The 22,607-nt window shown below is 37.0% G+C and overlaps 1 protein-coding gene across 2 annotated transcripts in view; it reads right to left on the bottom strand.

Annotated features, from left to right (window-relative positions):
• Positions 1-10,856: 10,856 nt before the first annotated feature.
• Positions 10,857-22,607, bottom strand: part of LOC106873138 (histone acetyltransferase KAT8) — a 63,461-nt gene continuing 51,710 nt past the window's right edge. For both annotated transcript variants that reach the window (XM_052969537.2, XM_052969539.2), the window contains 3 exons: positions 19,530-19,623; positions 12,614-12,764; positions 10,857-11,831 (listed from right to left, as the gene is read on the bottom strand). In XM_052969537.2, the coding sequence (XP_052825497.1) occupies positions 11,615-11,831; positions 12,614-12,764; positions 19,530-19,623 (462 nt within the window). In that variant the 3' untranslated portion in view covers positions 10,857-11,614. The remainder of the gene's footprint in view (positions 11,832-12,613; positions 12,765-19,529; positions 19,624-22,607) is intronic.

The raw sequence follows: 22,607 nt of genomic DNA, 5'->3' as shown, positions 1-22,607 counted from the left end.
GTCACGAAGAATCCAATTCTTCATGCTCCACAGATCTGGTCACTTTCACCAAATGTCCTCTGTTGAACACTTCAAAATGTTGCAGTAAAAATCTCAGTTGATGGTCTGGCCCTGCACAATACTATGGATGTCGAAAAAAGATGATGAGCATGCTCTTGATTGAGCTGCAGCTCTGTTGTACCTGCTTCGGTCATGGAGATGAAGGGCCCTTCCGTTGTGACAACTGCTGCTTCATCTCAGGGTTGTATCCGTAGACCCAACTCTTGTTACTGTTGATCATTCTTGACATGAAGGATGGGTCATCAGTGGCACACTGACAGAGATCTTGACAGACTTTGATGTGATGTTCTTTCTGCTCAATGGTCAGGAGGTGAGGGACAAACTTTTTTTTTTAATTAACTTTTTATTTCCAGTTTTCCCTGTTATAATATGAAACAGCATGGCCAGGGGACCATGAAGTTTTGTATAAAACAAATGGAGAACAGGACTTCTTTTTTTTTTTTTTGTAAGAGAAAGAAAAAGATAAAGAAACAAAAAAAACCTAATAAATAAGATAAAAAGAAAACAAATCAAGAGAAGAGAGAACAGAATGAATAAAAAATAAATAAATAGAAGAAAATAAAATAGACTACACGCTTAATTATCAATCACTCATAAAATCTTATTACAGTTCTACAAGAAGTAATACTAGAGGACTACCATGTGTTTACAAACTCAAGGTAGAGCCTCCATTTTTTATAAAATTCATCTTGCTTGTTTTCTTTGTATGATCTGTTTCTTTCAATTAGATTCTGTCATGCACAAAGTTTCTAAAATGTTTGAAGGTGAGAATGGTTTTTGACACTTTGCTTTTAAATATAAAAAATTTTGCTAATAATTGTGGGTCAAGCTTCATGTTGCGAACATGTATGCACTTTTCATACAGCAAATCTAAGAAGCGTTGCCAGAAGACTTGTACACATTCACAATACCAGAAAAGGTGTGACACCATCTCCACCTCATGTTGACAAAAAGTGCACAGGTTGCTTTTGGCAAGTTTAATCTTGAATAATAGGGAATTAGTTGCTAAAATATTGTGTATAATTCTAAACTGGAACCATCGTAACTTAGTATCTGTTGTTGTCTTAATAGGTAGTAAAAATATTTTTTCCCCATTCCAGTTCAGCAAGTATACACTCTTCCCATTTGTGTTTGAATAGTAAACAAGTTTCAATATTGTTTAAAACATAGTAGTATCGTTTGGCTCCTTTCCTAAAAGACATGAGCTTTTGAATAGCTGTATTATCCTCTAAATGTTGGAAAGCAGTAGGTTTGCTTATTTTAAACTTTTTTTGGTAGCTTTTAATCACCCTGATAAGCCCATTATACTGGAGAAAATTTGTATCTTGTTAAAATAAATTCTGGAATTCTTCCAGGGTACGGTAAGATCCATCTAAATTGATAAAGTCACGAATCTTGCTAACACTTCTCTCAAACCACGCAGGAAAGAAGATTGCCTCTTTACCGACCCTTAAGTTTTATTAAAGTAAATTGGTTCTGTTATGAATTCATCAAATGAATTAGGTTCCATCGTATTTGTAAACTTGTCAAAGGCAGAAATATAATCATGCCAAAAATCATTCCTGATAGAGTTAGCTAGTTTGCTCAGGAAAACGTTACCAAATACAGCTAAATTTTTCAGTTTTGTGGAGGAAGCATGGCATAAGAGTTTCCATTTGGATTCATAGGGAATGTCCATCAACTTTCTCATCCAGGATAGTTTTAAAGAGTTGACATAAACAAAAGCTTCTACCATACCATACTTTAACAGGCTTACAAGCAACAGCTCTCTTAATTTTTTCTGGTTTCCCACTCCAGAGAAATTTAAATAATATTTTATTTAGTTCCTGAAGAAATTTACCCAGTGGATTTAGTAGAGTAAGAAAGAGGCAGTTCAATTTTGAAATGAGTAGTGATTTTATAACCGCTATTCTACCCATTGGTATAATTATTCTTTTGATCCATCTGTTTCAAATAACTTATTTTCAAAATTCTTTTTGGCCATGTCCTTTAAATCTATTGAGAATATTACACATAGAAGCTTGAAGTGATTTGGGTTCCATTTTATATTTAAATTAGGTAAGTATCTGACTACACTACCCCTTCTTGAACCTATCCATATCACCTGAGACTTATCATAGTTAATTTTAAGTCCGGATATATCAGCGAAGAAATTCAAGGTGTCTGCTATAGCTTCAAAAACTCTTGTGAACCGTCTCAAATGAACTCTGTATTGTCAACATATTGCATTAACAAATATTCCCCCCTCATCAACTGTAATTCCTTTAATATCTTGGGTTTTTCTTATTAGACCAGCCAAGACCTCAACACATAGGATAAAAATATATGGAGAGAGGATCACTCTGTCTACATCCCCGCTCAACAGGGAACCAAGGAAACAATGTACCATTAATTAATAGGCAAGATCTAGCTCCATTGTACAGAATATTGAACCATTTACAGATGTCATCACCAAAGCTAAAAAAAGCTAGTGTCTTGTTTATAAATGACCATGAAACAGAATCGAATGCCTTCTCAAAATCTATTAAAAACAACATTCCCAGTATGATTCTGTGTAGTTCATCAGATCATATATCAATCTTACATTGTCCCCAATGTATCTATTAGATATGAATCCTGTTTGAACAGTACTAATCAACTTTGGAAGGATACTTTTAAACCTCTCAGCAATAACAGATGAAAGTAGTTTGTAAGCAGTATTGAGAAGTGAAATAGGTCTCCAGTTCTTCAAAAAAACACTTGGGCTTATCTCCTTTTGGAATATAGGTAATAATACCTTACTTCTGTGTCACTAACAGATAACCCTTAGCAAAGCTATAGTTGAATGACCTCAACAAAAACAGAGATAAATCCTTCCAAAAGAATTTATTAAAATCATAGGTGAACCCATCCGAACCTGGACTTTTATTGTTCTTTGTCTTTTTCAAACATTTCAAAAGTTCATCATGAGTTATTGGGCCTCCCAAGGAGTTAGAATCTCCTTTACTAAGCCTATATAAGTCCCCTTCAGAAAAAGTTCAAGATCACAATCTTTTAACACATGTTCCTTAGAAGAATACAATCTTTCATAAAATGATGTTGCTTCAAGAACAATATCCTTTGTATTTTCTATAGTAGATCCATTATCTAACTCTAATTGGGCCATGCCTTTACTTACAAAATTCTTGTTTTCTAGATTGCAAAAACAACGGCTAACCTTCTCCCCTTCATCTATCCACTTGGCCTTTAATCAACACCCTTGATTTTGTCTTTAAGAATCTCTCTCCTAATTCTTTTCTTTTTTCTTCAAGTTTTTCAATTTCTACCAAATTGGTTCTCAGTTGCTTGATATCATCTAGTAGATTTTGTTCTTTTACTCTAAATTTTTTAAAGAATGAGGTGTATGAAATAGTTTTCCCTCTGATTTCCATTAACAGAGTTTCCAAAAACAAGTAATCATCTATAATAAATTCAATCTCAGATATATTAACTGAACTAGTATCTCTGTCTAGATCTAAAGCAGGGGCGTATTGCTTAACCACACTGCTGATGGTTTCCTTCACCACTGACATGTATTTGGGATCTCTTAAAAGGGAGTTATTAAATTTCCAATATGTAGTTTTACAGTCTTCTTTGAAAAATTTTATTTTGATGTCTATAATAGAATGGTCTAATCTGTACCCAACCTTTATAGAGGATTGGCAAATGAATGAATACAAATTCTGTGACACCAGGAAGAAATCTAGCCTTGCTTGTCTAATAGGCTTTGAACGTCTCCATGTATAGCCTTGTGTTTCTGAATTATGATCTCTCCAAATATCTACAAGGTCAAGGTCCCCTATCATATCTACCACTTGCTTTCTAGCTTTAGGATTATTTATATGCTGATAATTGGAAGTATCTATAGACTGTTGCAAACAGAGATTAAAATCCCCAGCTATAACACAATGAGAGTTTCCAAAGGGCTTAATTCTATCCATCACCATAGCATAAAACTGTGGATCATCTATATTTGGACCATATAAGGTTACTAGAATTATTTTTCTCTCACAAAAAGCTATGCTTAACATCAAGAGATTGCCTTTGTCATCCCTGAAACTGTCGTATACCTTATAATCAATACTATTAGAAAATAAGATGGCTACTCCCCTTGACTGTTCTTTATTACTATTAATTATTGCCTCAGCACCTCATTCACTTCTAATGACAGGTTCTTTTTCTTTCAAAAAGTGGGTATCTTGCAAGAAGTATATTTTATAGTCTTTCCCACTCAGAAAATACAAAACATACTTTCTTTTTTTATGATCATTAAGGCCCTTACAGTTGACGGAACATATGGTTATATTTTGGTCATCCGTTTAGTATAAAAAATAAATAAATACTGATGCTTGAACAGAGATGTGTCGATATCTGCTGCCTCCAAGAAGTAAGGTGGAGAGGAGGTTCCGCTAGGTTCCTCACAGGCAAAGAACACAAGTACAAAATTTTCTGAGCAGGGAACACAGATGGGATCGGGGGGCGTGGGTATACTTCTTGCAGAAAAATGGGTTGATAAGGTAATCGAGATAGCCAGAGTATACGACAGAATACTTCAGATTAGATTAGTCCTTCACCATGGGTTAGCAACCATTATCTTGGCCTATGCCCCTCAGCCTGGGCTACCCGATGGACAGAAAGACCGATTTTATGAAACCCTCTAGCAGACTACCTTGTCGACGAATGACAGGGACCTTCTCTTTGTGGCTGGTGACTTCAATGGTCATGTTGGTCAACATTCAGGGGGCTTCCATGGCATACATGGAGGCTATGGTTTTGGTTCCCGCAATGAGGAGGGAACCAGGCTGCTGGAGTTCTGTGATGCAAACGATCTTATGGTTTGCAATACTAACTTCAAGAAACCTGCCAGTTACCTAGTTACCTACTGTTCTGGCAGTTACCTAGTTACCTACTGTTCTTGACTAAATCCTCATCAGGAAAAGGGAAAGATAGCTGCTTGTAAATGCCAAAACCTTCCCAGGCAAAGAATGTACCCCACAACATAGACTAGTAGTTAGTGACTTCAGGATCAGGGCTAAGTGGTTGCCCAGAAGACGACCAGCATGGAGGAGAAGGGTCTGGAAGCTCAAAGATCCTGCGAATGGACAGAGATTTAGAGACTTATTACTCAAAGCCTTTGACGAAATAGAGGGGGATATAGCTTCACACCATGTAGAAGACAACTGGAGATTTCTACGGGACAACCTGCTGAGGGCCAGTGACCAGATCTGTGGATAGTGCAAAGTCCCCTCTCAACCCAAAATAACGTGGTGGTGGAACAATGTTGTTGACAGGGCTATTAGACAAAAGAAACAGGCTTCGAAAGACTGGAAGAACGGTGGTAGCAGGGAATTGTATCAGACTGCCAGAAGGGAAGCTAGGCGACAGGTTTATTTAGCCAGAGGGGAAGCAGATAAGAGGCTGCAAAGAAAGAGGTTTGGAGACACCACTACGAAAGATTGCTCAATAAAGAGAAAGAATGGGAGAAAGAGAGTCTGCCGAATGTCGACCCAACAGAGGGACCAGCTATCTGAGTTGACAGTACCATGGTAGATAAAGCAATTAAGAATATGAAGACAGGGAAAGCCCCCGGTCCATCAGGAATCACTGCAGAGATGCTCAAAATATCTGGCAGTGCTGGCTATAGCCTAATCACCCGTATTGTTAACCAGGTAATACATGAAGGAGTCATACTCAATGACTGGTGTAGCAGCACCATAGTCAACTGCTACAAAGGTAAAGGTGATACTTTAGATACGAATAATTACAGAGGTATCAGGTTGTTAGATCAGGTAATGAAAGTCACAGAGAGGGTCATAGCCCAACGAATTAGGGAGAGAGTCAGTTTAGATGAGATGCAGTTTGGGTTTGTGCCAGAGAAAAGCACTACTAATGCTATATTTCTGGTAAGACAGCAGCAGGAGAAATACCTAGCCAAAGATAAACCTCTGTACCTGGCTTTCGTTGACATGGAGAAAGCCTCTGACAGGGTCCCCCGATCCCTTATCTGGTGGTCAATGAGGAAACTAGCGATAGAAGAATGGTTAGTGAGAGCTGTGCGAGCCATGTACAGAGATGCTGTCAGTAAGGTGAGGGCTGGCAACGAGTACAGTGAAGAATTCCGGGTAGAGGTAGGGGTCCACCAAGGTTCTGTCCTCAGCCTCCTCCTATTTATCATAGTCCTCCAGGTGATAACAGAGGAATTCAAGATGGGATGTACCTGGGAGCTCCTCTATGCTGATGACCTTGCACTAATTGCTGAGTCACTATCAGAACTAGAGGAGAAGTTTCAGGTGTAGAAGCAAGGACTAGAATCGAAGAGCCTTAGAGTCAACCTAGCTAAAACCAAAGTCCTAATAAGTAGGAAGGTAGACAAAAGACAAACCCCTTCAGGTAGATGGCCCTGCTCGATCTGTAGAAAAGGTGTAGGTAGAAACTCTACAAGATGTACCCAGTGCAAGCTATGGACACATAAGAGGTGCAGCAATATCAAAGGAAGGTTAACTAGGAAGTTAGTTTTTGTATGTAGCAGATGTTTAGGAGCAATAAACACTGTAAATGCGCAGAAAACAACTTCTGCCACATTCTAGGGAGAAAAACTAGACGTAGTCAATAGCTTCCGCTATCTAGGTGACCAAGTTAGTAGTGGGGAAGGGTGTGCTGAAAGTGTAGCTGCTAGAATAAGAATAGCCTGGGCAAAGTTCATAGACCTCCTACCTCTGCTGGTGACAAAGGCCTCTCACTCAGAGTAAAAGGCAAACTGTATGACGCATGTGTATGAACAGCCATGCTACATGGCAGTAAAACATGGGCCGTGACTGATGATGACATGCGTAAGCTCGCAAGGAATGAAGCCAGTATGCTCCGATGGATGTGTAATGTCAGTGTGCATGCTCGACAGAGTGTAAGTACCTTGAGAGAAAAGTTGGACCTAAGAAGCATCAGTTGTGGTGTGCAAGAGAGACGATTGTGCTGGTATGGTCATGTGGTGAGAATGGATGAAGATAGCTGTGTGAAAAAGTGCCACACCCTAGCGGTTGAGGGAACCTGTGGAAGAGGTAGGCCCAGGAAGACCTGGGATGAGGTGGTGAAGCACGACCTTCGAACATTAGGCCTCACCGAGGCAATGACTTCTGACCGAGACCTTTAGAAATATGTTGTACGTGAGAAGGCTCGGTAAGCCAAGTGAGACCAAAATCCAAGGCCTCTGCCAGGGATGTAGCCAGCCCACTTATGCGTAACATTCCTTCTTTGGACACTAAACTCCGCTTGTGAAGACCTGTTGAGGCAAGTGAAATTGAAATCGAACTAAATTCGACGACTGGCACCCATGCCAATGTCATCTCCTTCATTGGACACTAAACTTGGCTTGCGAAGATCTTTTGGGGCAAGCGAAAGCAAAATCGTGATGGCACCTGTACCAGTGGAGTGCTAAGAGCACCGTTTGAGCATGATCGTTGCCAGAGCAGCTGTCTGGTTTCTGTGCCAGTGGCATGTAAATAGCACCATTTGAGCGTGATCATTACCAGCATTGCCTTCCTGGCACTTGTGCTGGTAGCACATGAAAAGACATTCGAGCGAGATCGTTGCCAGTGCCCCTGGACTGGCTCTTGTGTGGGTGCCACATAAAATACACCATTTTGAGTGTGGCCATTGCCAGTACTGCCGGACTGGCCTTCGTGCCGGTGGCACGTAAAAGCACCTGCTACACTCTTAGAGTGGTTGGTGTTAGGAAGGGCATCCAGCTGTAGAAACTCTGCCAAATCAGATTGGAGCCTGGTGTAGCCATCTTGTTCTCCAGTCCTCAGTCAAATCATCCAACCCATGCTAGCATGGAAAGCAGATGTTAAACAATGATGATGGCCTAACTTCCATCAAGCCTTCTAGTCCACAATACCCTATTCTTAGAAAATATTTTAACCAGAGCATTATTTTTCTTCATGACACATAACAACTTGTTTAAGTACCATTGAATAGTATTCAAGATATGAAAATGATAATCTGACCTTATTCTTAAGAAAAATATAACAAATGACAGTTCCCAAGTTCAAAGCTTCCTTTTCAAAAGAGATGTGTATCAATAATGTACGTTTTATCTAGGGAGGTTTTTTCTGGGTGTTGTGCCTTGTGAGGTATTTCTATTGAAATAAGTATAGAGATGTTTCGTAAAAGTTCTCTGTAATGGTCCTATGTCATTTGGATGTCTTTCTTTTAAATCTATGTATGACATGTTGTCTATGTATATAAATTTTATATTTTCCGGTATGTTTGGGAGTGTTGGGGCTTCACATGGAGATATGTTTTTATTTTTGCTTATCGTTTGTACTAAGTAAGTGTTGTTTGTATTGAATGCATTTATGTTTATAACTGTATCTGCGGGTAGCGGGTTGGGCCTTTGAGTTTTGTGTGTGTGGGATGTGCATGTAGGTGTTTCAGTACTTTGTGTGGTGGAGTGTGTGGGAGAGTTGTTCATCCTCTTGTGTCTTTTTTTAACCTCCCTTCATTCATTCTCCACTTCTTCAGATGTTGTTGAAGTTGTTTTCTCAGGGACATCTCCTTTTAGTTGTTTTATAACAGTATTGATCGTCTCTTTTGGGGTATCTATGTCTTCTTCAGTTTTTGGGGGATCACTGTTTGTAAAGGATTCTGTTGGAACTGTGTCTTGTGTGCATTCAGTTTTGATATGTCCTTTCATGCCGCACAGGTAGCATCTTGGCTTTCGCCCATCCACTAATACTTTTAGAGCAGTTTTGTCTGGTAGGAAAATTTGATCTGGCAGTTCATCTAAATCTTGCTGAGTGGCCTGAATTACGAGTTCTAGGCCTTAGCCCCACCAATCCTGCTGGCGCAGCTTGGTGGCTTGAAGGATGGTAATTTTATCCTTCAAATTCATTAATACAGCTGCCATCAGCCACATCATGTCAATTTCCGGCAGTATCTTCCCTATTTTAACTTCTGACGTCCTCTTGCCTAAATATGTTGGCAGCAGCACTAATTCAGTTGATTTTGAGGGAGATGTTGAATGCATCTTCTCTTCATCCTCAGAAGCGAATTTTACTTCAACAATTCCGGAGCGCTTTCCTCTGTTTAAGTACGTTATCTTATTCCTTATCAGCTGTAGGCATTTTTCTATTGACTCCATTTGTAGCTTTATCAATTTTTTTTGTTTTAAGAGACCAAGTTTTGTATACAATTGTTTGATTCTTCGTAATGTGAATTACATCACTAGGCGGGTTGAGACTTACATTTGTTCCTTCCTTTTTGCTTATACACATATATTTTTCCAGAACGTCTGGGCCGACCTGCAGAATTTCACACTAATACTGGCTACAGATGCAAAGTTAGCATTGTTATTATCAGTTTCCGAGTTGGCTTCTTTTTGCATTTCTTTTTCATGTATATTCTCCCTTTCCCTCGCTACACAACCTGGGAGAGACAGGGTACATTTCCAGATATAGCTTGTCTGCTTGCATCTTGTTTTCTTGTTCAGTATTCATTTGTAGAAAAAAAAAACATCCCTTTAACAGAGGAAAAAAAACATGACCCTGCTTACTTAGGTAGTATGTCGAAAAAGACACTGCAAACAGTAAATAATGGTAACAAATCAACAATTCTTAACAGAGCAGCAGAAAAACATGTCCACTGGTATAGCCGTTACGTCCATGTTCCAGTGGGGGACAAACTTGGCAGAGACACACCACATGTTTACTTCAGACATTAGGATTGCCTGCCAGGACCCATATATGATAAGACCAACATCAGCAATGTTGTTGATTGCCCTTCAATGTTCCTCATGCACAAGCTGATGAAGTTTCTCCACTTTTCACTCATCATCTTTCAGGGATGTTCTTCTGCTTTTGAAGTGCCTGTGCCACTCAAAACATTGCGTATAACCAATTGCCTCATCACAGTAAGCTTGCTGAAGCATGTTCAATGTCTCTGTAGCAGATTTCCTATGTTTAGCACAAAATTGCATGTTGATTTTTCGTTCCAACTTCCTGTCCATGACAAAATTGCAGACTACAGCATACATGTGATCACTAAAGCAAATTTCACAACTTGTGAAGTAATCACAGCAATGCCACTTGGCACACTGCCTCATGAAGGTGACTGCTAGCTCTCACTGCACAGACAACTATGTGCTGCCATCTGTTGGCATGCTACAGAACTAGTCCAGGAATTTTGTGATATCACCTCATATTTGGTATTAGAATAAAGAAGTATAAGGACTGGTTTGATGATTATGATGCGACTATCAACCAGCTACTGAAAAACCAAGCAAGCTCTTCAAGAAAAGATTTTGAAATAGTGCCCTTTGGTACAGCCTATTGCAGAGAAGACTTTTAAGGGGAACAAAGCAATGATACAATGGGACCTATGAAGAGCTAAAATGAGTGGTGCTCAAAGTCCTTTTCAGAGATTCAAACAGTCTATGATGCAAAGGATTTGAAGCTGTTCTATGGTGTTCTACATGAAGTGTTTGGTCCATCAATTTCTATCGTAGTACTTCTGAAGTTCAAGGGCAACACTACTTTCATCAAAGAACAAGCAAAAATCCTGCATGAACACTTCACTGATTTAGACTACCCATCAGTAGTCAATGATAATGTTATAGATGCAGAAATACATCAACGGATTTAGACAGCTTCTATAGCCTTTGGCCAAGACCAAACTAAGCATTTACAAGACATCCATACTAATGGCCCTATTATAATAGCAGAATGAGGTGAAAAGAAAGATAAAAGCAAAATGAGAACAGTTTGATTATTTGAACATGAAGATTTGATGTAAGATGAAACTTTATTTATTAATAAAGTAAAAATGAAAAGATGTAATCATAAAAAACAGTTGGCTTTTTTTTTCCATGATAGGTAAACTGGAAAATAATTTCTTTATCCTGTTTCCTTTCCATTATTTTGAGTTCTTCAACACAAAGACTTTACAAACAGTAAGAATCTACATTTAGTGTTTAGGCAATCCCATAAGGAAGATTCAGTGGCTTCAGTATCAAACATTAAATTGTTTCCTTCAAAGGGCTGCAAAAACAAAGAAGCCCCAGGGTTCAGCTTGTATATGCTAAATTTACAGCCAAAGTTGAAAATTTTATCACAGAATTTAAACAAATTGAAGAAATGTTGTGTAGTTGGAAATAACATTTTCTTGTTGCTAAAAATTTTTTTTTTTTTTTAAATATAAATTTCTTCTTAGCCTCTTCCTTTTTACTTATTGGGCCTCTTGAAATATCAGCAACTTAATATATGCAATGGACTTTATCAAACTGAGGTACCATAAAAGTAAATGGAAAGCACATCTCAGAATAAACATAGAATGTTCCTTAAGCAGTAAAACTTTCTGTGGAGCTGTCAACAGATGTTATATATTTCTGTGTAATATCAAGTTAGTCTGTAAATGCTGAGTTTGAGTTCTTACCACCCCCTTTCTGCTCATAAAGTTTAAAAAGCAAGTCTCGATATATTGACTAATTATGACAATAATATCTTAGTTTCCAAATTCCTGACTAATAAAAGATGTTGATAATTCATTTCTTAGTTGTCTTTGGCATTTTCCGAGGAGGCTCCCATCTCAGACAAGAAGGATCAACCATCAACACAGGTTTACGATACTGTGCACTTTTCAAATGTTCCTCAACTAATTTAGGAGTGACACAAATCACATGCTGTCCTTTCCAATATTTCACCATGTTTAATGACTGTAAAGTACTGATTATATCATTCTGTGTTATACTTGTCATTTGACTGCAATAGGAACAAAAAAGAACATTATACAACAAAGACAAAGAAGAGATAATATAGTGAAGGTAAAGGCTGAAGTAAGATAAATCAAGAAAACATTCTTCTAATTATTATCCATATTATCAGATTAATAATAACTTTCTAAGAGTTTTTCCACTGTTGTTACTGACATTTAAAATTCTACAGTGTGTCCATTTTCTTGCCATTTTTGTGAAAGAACAAATGAAGTTGGTCTTACTGCATCAATTATTTTCTATGCCCAGATGTCTTTTCCTTTTCTTAATTATTCAATCACAGCCTTTTACAGATGGAACTTATTACTAGTTCTTGCTCTACATGATCTAAGTTTGAACATGAAAATTTACATTGAAAATATTAAAAATTCCTAGTTGGACTTGCTCAACAAAGCATGTAAGACGATATTGGAAAAAAAAAAAACAACATAGAAATCAATATTCAGACTGCATCCTTCATGTTTTTGTTTTGATTAATAAATCTTTTACTATCTTCACATTTCCTTTCATTGCTTTTGAGTACAAGATGTTATTTCTAATGAAAAGTTTCTATATTTTTAAACACAGTGCTTCTATTCTATGACATTAGAAATAAATATTCTGATTTCAAACCTAGCTTAGGGAATTGTATATAAGTAGGTTGCTTGAGATTGGACTGATTAAAAGCCAAAGACAAGTAAAGGTTAACAAATTTTAGAAATTTTAAAATTACTATTAATATTTTAATTATACAATGAGCATTATTTTTTCAGCAATCACATTAAATTTTACCTGAGATCTTTAATTGATAAAGTCCCACGAAAATCTCGTAAGTTTTCAAGAAGGACCCATGACCAGTAACTTCGATAACTCAGTTTTCCAAGGTCTGACAATGGTTTTTCAGGTGACCCAACTGTCATCTCAAGCTTGGATAATTCATAACCTAGAAATACAAAGAGTAATTTTAAAAACTTAGCAATATTTGACACAGCTTAAGTTGTTAGCTACCTATGCATTCCAACTAGCACTGTGATTTCACTGCAGGTTAGGTATGTGGCAGATAGGTAAGTTAAACTGAATCACTAGATGCATGTAAAAAGGGAAGACCTTGTGTAGTTGTTTGACCTGTTACCATTAGCAGTCAAATCTCTCTCAAATCACACTTAATCATTTAAAAAAAGACTGACACATTAGAGAATATTCCTAGATACACTATGAATGAAAACCACACAGGATAGTCATGGCCAGAGTGCCTTCAATCCTATATTTGCTCAATCAAGGCTGATCAGACATTAAAGAACACATTTGCAACACACAGGGACCTACTCTTCAGTTGTTTGACAAGGTAGAAATATAGAAAGTGTCCTCTCTGTTGGCTTGTTTCATTATTTTTATATAAGCATATACTCATATAAAATACTTACCATATTATATATCATGTATAGTATTATATCATGTCATATCATCATACTCATACTTAAATACTGTTTATATCGGGAATAAGTACTTATCCATTCTCACAACATAAATTCAACTTACAATTTGTTTTTGAACTGTCTGGAATCCTTTCCTTTAACCACATATTTACATCATATTTTCAACAATCAGCATCCACCTTTCCAACATAGTTTCTATTCTATTCTATCTCTAAACTCACTATCTTACATTCTGAAATAGTTTATCTTTTTTGATTCTTTTTAAAGCAACCATTGCAGCACTTACATCCATCCACTACCTCATTCTTTTTATTTCCTTCCTTTACCTCTTCTTCCATTCACTGTCTCTTATTCTTTCTATTTCCTTCCTGCTCTCTTTTTATTATTTGCTGATTTGTCTTTTCCCGCAACAAAAAACTAAACCAAATTCCTGTTTTCATTGTTGCATGTCAACATAATGCTATTTATTTTCATTGCTACATGTCAAATATACATTAACAATGAAATGTGCTAAACTAAACAGTACTGAAGTACCATATGTTTTAAGTCATAAATCTTAATTCAACAAACCTCACAATTACATGAAACAGTTTCTACATACAGCCACCCATTAAACACTTCATTCAATTAACTCCTTTCATGCAAAAAAAGTGAAAGAGAGAGAGAAGGGGCCCCAGAGGGTATATAGGTGGTGAAATCCCCCAGTTGGGAAAAGGAAGTTCAATAGCACACTACCATACATCACCATGGATTGGGTTCTTTATTGATTAGTAGCATTAGAACATCTTGGTCTTTCAGTGGATAGAGTAAGATACCTATTTTGTTGTTTATTAAAGATGCTCTTGACATTGGTCAAAATAATTTCTAATCCTTCCCTTGTGCATAAACCACACAGTTGCCCACCACCCTGAGATGGTACTGCATGCCCAAATACTGACCAAAATAAGGCACAACTAACTGTACTATCTTTTAGTTCATGGGCATATTCCATTAGTGAGGTAAAATGCTTAAGTCTTGAATTGGAGAAGGAATGTTAATGCATCGAAATTGACAGCATTGATAGTGGCCCCTAAGCAAAACCCATTACTATTATGCATAACTACTTGACCAGCAGTTACAACCGGGCAAAGGGGACAGGGGTTCAGTTGTCCATTGTGGGGCAGTTGTGATGATGAGACTTGGTTCCACCTCCATTTATGTTTGGGCTTTCATGGCTGCATGCACATATATATATATTTATGTACATTTGCACACACATATGCATTTATGTGTATATATGTTTTTATGTATTCTTTGTGTGTTTAGTCCTGTTTGTGTAGGCATGTACATATGTACACCTTAATGTATTTTGTATTTTTGTTTTCTTTCCTTTTACACTGTACATTTTACTCATTTATTTATTCTTTTAACCATTTTTGTGTATGTGTGTGTATGTATTTGTATATGTGTGCATATATGCATATGCACACCTATATATATATATATATATATATATATATATATATATATATATAAGGTTGAGGAGGGTATTGGATTTAACCAAACCCAAGAGGATACAGGTAATACCGAGTAAGTGCTGTATACCGACTAGTTTGCCCCAGTCGTATGAACAGGATTGGGTATTATAAGCCGTGTGTATATGTAAATATATAAAAATAAAAAGATAAAGAGAGCAATGGTAAGGTTGGAGAAGTATTTTATGGATAGAGTCTTACAGCTGTTTCTGGGAAGATCCAGTACTTCCCTTCATCGGAGACAGAAAAAAATAAAGTAATCTATTATTATATCCATAGGCGGATATTTTTAGTATGAAGTGGTAAAGAGTGTGATGTGCTGAAAAAAGAGAAAACAGTACTTGAAGTGTACTGGAATGAAACACTTCAAGTACTGTTTTCTCTTTTTTCAGCACATCACACTCTTTACCACTTCATACTAAAAATATCCGCCTATGGATATAATAATAGATTACTTTATTTTTTCTGTCTCCGATGAAGGGAAGTACTGGATCTTCCCAGAAACAGCTGTAAGACTCTATCCATAAAATACTTCTCCAACCTTACCATTGCTCTCTTTATCTTTTTATTTTTATATATTTACATATATATATATATATATATATATATATATTTATAAACAAAATTAAGGGTTCACCGATAATGGTGCTTACATACCGAAGGGCTTGGTAAAAATTATTAATTATTAATTTATTAATAAATTGATAACCCTTTACCCTTTTAATTGTAATAATATGTATATATATATATGTATATTAATCAAAGGACATACTGAGTATGTCTACCTGCTGGAAATAACAGTCAAAACTCTTATTTAAACCGCTTATATTATTAATTCTATAATCAATGTAATTATTTTTTTCTCCTGAATTATTTGCTCCGTATTGAATATATCATATATATATATATATATATATATATATATATATATATTTAAAATTATAATACAGGGTATCAAGAGATAACACCACGCTGAAAAAATAGCAGTCAAATCCTGACTCCAAAACCACAATAAATGTCCGCAAGGCACGATTAGCGAAGACGAAGACCAAATAAACCAGTAAAAATAATAAGATAATTTCAAATCCTGGATTTCTGGCTTTGCATAAATGCTCTGCCTTCATCAGTGAAATATACTCAAGTACATAAATACAAATACATGTATATAAACAGTATACTTACATATACGGACGTATACATACATATATATGCACGTATGCACACGACTAGCTTAAATAGCCCGCCTAAACAACTTCTCGTGCGATCCCGGACAGGATATCAGCGCAGTAAATACACTGACAAAACTAATTTATATAAATAAGGATAAGATCGGTATTTAAAATATTGATCTTATCAAGTGGTCAGCATGGGAATAAAAACTTTCAAAGGTAATAATTATTTAAAATTATAATACAGGGTATCAATTTAAATAATTATTACCTTTGAAGGTTTTTATTCCCATGCTGACCACTTGATAAGATCAATATTTTAAATACCGATCTTATCCTTATTTATATTTATATATATATATATATATATATATATATATATATATATATATAAATATATATATATATGTGTGTGTGTGTGTATTTATAGATTTATACCAAAATTTGGCAAAAATGTTGTATCTGTTATCAAGCGTAGCAAATTACTCACAAGTGAGTTTTTGTATTTATATCGATTTAAACAAGAGCTAAAATCTGATCCATTGAAAATAATTTATATATATATATATATATGTATATATATATATATATATATATATATATATATATATATATATGTATATATATATATAGATAGATAGACAGCTGCAGGAGAAATATCTAGCCAAGGATAAACCTCTGTACCTGGCCTTCGTTGACATGGAGAAAGCCTCTGACAGGGTCCCCCGATCCCTTATCTGGTGGTCAATGAGGAAACTTGGGATAGAAGAATGGTTAGTGAGAGCTGTGCGAGCCATGTACAGAGATGCTGTCAGTAAGGTGAGGGTTGGAAATGAGTACAGTAATGAATTCCGGGTAGAGGTAGGGGTCCACCAAGGTTCCGTCCTCAGCCCCCTCCTATTTATCATAGTCCTCCAGGCGATCACAGAGGAATTCAAGACAGGTTGCCCCTGGGAGCTCCTCTATGCTGATGACCTTGCACTAATTGCGCAGTCACTATCAGAACTAGAGGAGAAGTTTAAGGTGTGGAAGCAAGGACTAGAATCGAAGGGCCTTAGAGTCAACCTAGCAAAAACCAAAATCCTAATAAGTAGGAAGGTAGATAAAACACAAACCCCTTCAGGTAGATGGCCCTGCTCAGTATGCAGTAAAGGAGTAGGTAGTAACTCTATAAGATGTACCCAGTGCAAGCTATGGACACATAAGAGGTGCAGCAATATCAAAGGCAGATTAACTACGAAGTTAGTTTTTGTATGTGGCAGATGTTCAGGTGCAATAAACACTGTAAACAAATAGGAAACAACTTCTATCTCATTCCAGGGAGAAAAACTAGAGGTAGTCGATAGCTTCCGCTATCTGGGTGACCAAGTTAGTAGTGGGGGTGGGTGCGCTGAAAGTGTAACTGCTAGAATAAGAATAGCCTGGGCCAAGTTTAGAGAGCTCTTACCTCTGCTGGCGACAAAGGGACTCTCACTCAGAGTAAAAGGCAGACTGTATGACGCATGTGTACGAACAGCCATGCTACATGGCAGTGAAACATGGGCTGTGACTGCTGAGGACATGCGTAAGCTCGCAAGGAATGAAGCCAGTATGCTCTGCTGGATGTGTAATGTAAATGTGCATACCTGTCAGAGTGTAAGTATCTTGAGAGAAAAGCTGAACATAAGAAGCATCAGTAGTGGTGTGCAAGAGAGACGATTGCGCTGGTTTGGACATGTGGTGAGAATGAATGAGGATAGCTGTGTGAAAAAGTGCCACTCCCTAACAGTTGAGGGAACCCGTGGAAGAGGTAGGCCCAGGAAGACCTGGGCTGAGGTGGTGAGGCAAGACCTTCGAACATTGGGCCTCACCGAGGCGATGACTACTGACCGAGACCTTTGGAAATGTGCTGTGCGTGAGAAGACCCGGCAAGCCAAGTGAGATCGTTGCCAGGGCCCCTGGACTGGCTCTTGTGCGGGTGGCACATAAGATGTACCATCCTGAGCGTGACCGTTGCCAGTACCGCCTGACTGGCCGTGTAGGGTTTTCGAGCGAGATCGTTGCCAGTGCCCCTGGACTGGCTCTTGTGTGGGTGGCACATAAAAGACACCATTTCGAGCGTAGCTGTTTTCGTGCGGGTGACACGTAAAAGCAGCTACTACACTCTCTGAGTGGTTGGCGTTAGGAAGGGCATCCAGCTGTAGAAACTCTGCCAAATTAGATTGGAGCCTGGTGTTGCCATCCGGTTTCACCAGTCCTCAGTCAAATCGTCCAACCCATGCTAGCATGGAAAGCGGACATTAAACGATGATGATGATGATGATGATATACACACATGCGTATGTATATTTGTTAGTAAATAAATATATATATGTGTCTGTGTGTGTGGTTGTGTATATATCAGTACATAGATGTATATATGTGTATACTTATATGTATGTATAGACACATATATCGGTATGTGTGTGTGTATATATGTATGTGTATCGTTGCCAGTGCCCCTGGACTGGCTCTTGTGTGGGTGGCACATAAAATACACCATTTTGAGCGTGGCCGTTGCCAGTACCGCCTGACTGGCCTTCGTGCCGGTGGCATGTAAAGGCACCCACTACACTCTCTGAGTGGTTGGCGTTAGGAAGGGCATCCAGCTGTAGAAACTCTGCCAAATCAGATTGGAGCCTGGTGTAGCCATCTGGTTTCACCAGTCCTCAGTCAAATCGTCCAACCCATGCTAGCATGGAAAGCGGACGTTAAACGACGATGATGTCGATGATGATGATATCATCATCGTTTAACGTCAGCATGAAAAGCGGATGTTAAACAATGATGATATATATATATATATATATATATATATATATATATATATATATATATATATATATATATATATATAAGTAGACGAGTATGTGTGTGTCTGTGTGTGCATACTTGCATGTGTGTCTGTATATGGTTTACGTCCTTTGTATTGGACATGTATTTATGTCTAATTGGCTACCTCTGTCTAGTTCATGGCCTAATGACCTCTCCCTAACAGCCCCTTGGCCATGACAATTTGCTAGATCCTGTCTTTCTTTTTTATTTTTGTCTCTTTTTTTCCTTTTCTATTTCTCTCTTACTTCCTGGTTTTGACACAGGCATGGCATCATTCTGACTTCCTTGAAGTGGTGCTTTGTCTATTTATGTGACCTGCAATTTGACCATTTACATAACAGAGAAAATATATATTCAGAGATTCAACATATTTGGACAGTATACTGATGAGGTGTGAAAGGCATGATTACATAACGCCTCTACTTGTTATGTAATTATTTCCCCATTTTGCTGAAAAGTGTGTGTGTTCTATATAGCTTTGAATATCACACAAGTTTTCTGCTTATTTCTTTCTATATATATGTATAAGTATACTTACATGTTCATATAGTGATGAAGAAATGTATTTCTATGGTGATTTAACCAAAGAAACTATAAAAAGAGAATCAGTTTGGTAAATGTAGTAGACTGAATACAACTACAAATGTGTCATCTACCAACACTGAATAGACCCACTATAAACAACCTTAGATCAACCATGATAAAATAATGTAAAAGCTTAAAAAGAAGAAATTACTGAATGCTATTAAGAATTTGCCATAGCCTTTCCGTTGAAATGGTGGTAATGTCAAGATGCAAGCTACATTGTTTCCATCAGGGCTCTCTTTTTCCTGTAAGAACAAAAAATAATTCAATCAATTAATAAACAAATTCTATTCAATAAAATCATCATCATCATTCAACATCCTTGTTCTATGCTGGCATGGAAAATCAAATACCAGACACCTAAACTGGGATAGAGTTCCTGTATTAAAGAGAAGGTTGCATATGGTTTTAGGTTCAGTCCCACTACATGATACTCTTGGCAAGTATCATCTATAGCCCTGGATTGTATGTGGATTTGGTAGACAGAAACTGAAAGAAAAATAAACCTATCATATATATGTGTGTGTGTTGTCTTGACATTGTGTGATAGTTGTAAATGAGCATCACTATCATACAAGCAGTGTCATTCATTTCCAAAAGTCTTTAAAAACATGTCTTGTGATGGGAAAATATAACCTTGCTTAGAAAAAGGTAAGAGCTGGCAATATAGGAAGGGGCAGCCAGCCATAGAAAATTTGCCTCAATAAACTCCATCTGATTCAGGAATCATAGAAAAGTGGGGAAACTGGTGATATGATGATGATTTCCTAAACTTCCAGTTGCAGTATCCTTTAAAGTAATACGGGAATGTTTGTTTACTCATGTCATGGGATGATTGCCAGCAGTAGTAGATTTGAAAAATTTTATAAATGTCGAATCAATTTCCTTTATAGTTAATTTTAGCCAGTCTATTTTTGATAGAAATTTATTGAGCTCTCACTTTATACATATTTAGTTACTTGGATTATTTGACCAACCTTTAGGGCACATAGGGTTGATATTTGATTCTGTTTTTTATAGCATTAAAACACTCAACAGATAAATATCTATGAATCAAAAACTAATTTGATTGTTTTAGATATTAAGAGTACAAAACCCTCATATCTAAACCAATTTGATATTAAGAGAATAACATTCTCATATCTACAACAATAAAAAAAGAGTATTTCATTATTCTATATTATATGTTACGATATTGAGGAACTCTCTTAAATGTTCTGGCACCTATTCTCAAAAAAGAAAATGTAAATTGAAGCAAATAGAATAAAGTGCCATGACCAGAAATACTTTGAAGAAAAATAATTATCCCCTCCGCCTTCCATAATATATCCAGTCAGATATTTTGGTTCTAGATATATCAGAAAATCTATGTACAATCACTTACAACTAACTGCAGAAGGATTAATAATTTATATTTGTCTTCTGACCCTAGATTAATATATTCCATGCCACAGCTACTTATTTTGAACCCTTATTCCCTCAGTTAATCAGGCTGAAAATAGTATTTTTAATTACACACTTAAGTTACAACTTATATACAGCTATTATTCAAATTACATTCAACTACAATGTAAATACCATACAAATATCATGCAAATTACATAAAACCCTAAATATCTAAACCAATCAATTCCAACTCAGAAAAACAAAAAGGATGTGATTGAAATTTATCTCAAAACACATTTACATGCAATGTTCCTGAAAAATATTAGTACACTCTTTGTTAACTAAATGTAACTGTCACTTCTTCATTAAATGTCCACTTTTCCATGCTTGCATGGGTCAGACAGAATTTGTTGAGGCAGATTTTCTGAAGCCAAATGTCCTCTATCACCAACTCTCATCTGTTTTCAAGCAAGATAATATCTCCCTTAGGCCAGGCATGCTTTCCTCAGAAGACTTCTGATATTCTGAGCAAGATAGGGGTTTCAGATTACTGATGTCAATTTTAAGAGTGGATATACCATAGCCATACAGCTTTAAAAAAGATAGCTGGAGAGCAGCTGACAAAGGTCAGTCAGTTATCCATTGATGCATTGTATCCAGGTCTGATTGAAGGAAAGATTTATAATGTATAGAATCTGCTCTTTTTATCTCAAAGTACAGCTTGGTGTCATTAGCATATTTCAATACTAAAATTTTTCAAGCTAGCATCTATGTCATTAAGATACACAAGTAGTAGGGGTCCAAGAACAGATCCCAGATATCATCTCATAGGGTCAGAATGCTGTGCTAAAAACATGACTACCTTTTTTCAACTAAGAATGATGAACTTAAACCAGTTATAAAGATCATCTCTTACACCCATTACAGAGAGTTTTGTCATAAGTTTTTATGTGGTGCAGATTTAAAGGCTTTAGTAAGGTCATGATAGATAACATCTACCAATGAGCTGTCATCAGTGATTCGGGTGATATCTTCAAGAAACTTGACGAGTTGACCACAACAGCTGCAGTTAGGGATAAATCCAAATTGTGAGGGTCAAATAAAACAGGGTTCCACAAGTTCCAAAGAGTTTCTCTGGCATAGGACTCCCTTGGTTTGGCAATGTAACTCGTAAGACTGATTAAACAGTAATAGCCAGGTGATGTGCAATCATCCTTTTTGAACAAGAGAATGACGCTAGCAATTTTCCACTGCTCTGGAGTGACATAGTTATTAAGGCAGAATTGAAAGAAGAATAAAAGCTGGTGCTAAAGAAAGAACCCGCCACATTTGAAAAGCAGATATGTTAACACCATCAAGACCAGAAGAGGCACAGTTGCACTTATTCTTGAGAAGATATTGCAGTATTGCAGGTGTAAACCAAAGATGCGGGAGTGGCTGTGTGGTAAGTAGCTTGCTTACCAACCACATGGTTCTGGGTTCAGTCCCACTGCGTGGCACCTTGGGCAAGTGTCTTCTACTATAGCCTCGGGCCGACCAAAGCCTTGTGAGTGGATTTGGTAGACGGAAACTGAAAGAAGCTCGTCGTATATATATATATGTATGTATGTGTATATGTTTGTGTGTCTGTGTTTGTCTCCCCAACATCGCTTGACAACCGATGCTGGTGTGTTTATGTCCCCATAACTTAGCGGTTCAGCAAAAGAGACCGATAGAATAAGTACTAAGCTTCCAAAGAATAAGTCCTGGGGTCGATTTGCTCGACTAAAGGCGGTGCTCACAGTCAAATGACTGAAACAAGTAAAAGAGTAAAGTGTAATTTGATGTCAGAGGTGGAAAAAAT

This window comes from Octopus bimaculoides, chromosome 7 (assembly GCF_046866305.1).
Source record: "Octopus bimaculoides isolate indiv1 chromosome 7, ASM4686630v1, whole genome shotgun sequence".
NCBI lineage: Eukaryota > Metazoa > Mollusca > Cephalopoda > Octopoda > Octopodidae > Octopus > Octopus bimaculoides.
This window is presented reverse-complemented; position numbering and strand designations above follow the sequence as displayed.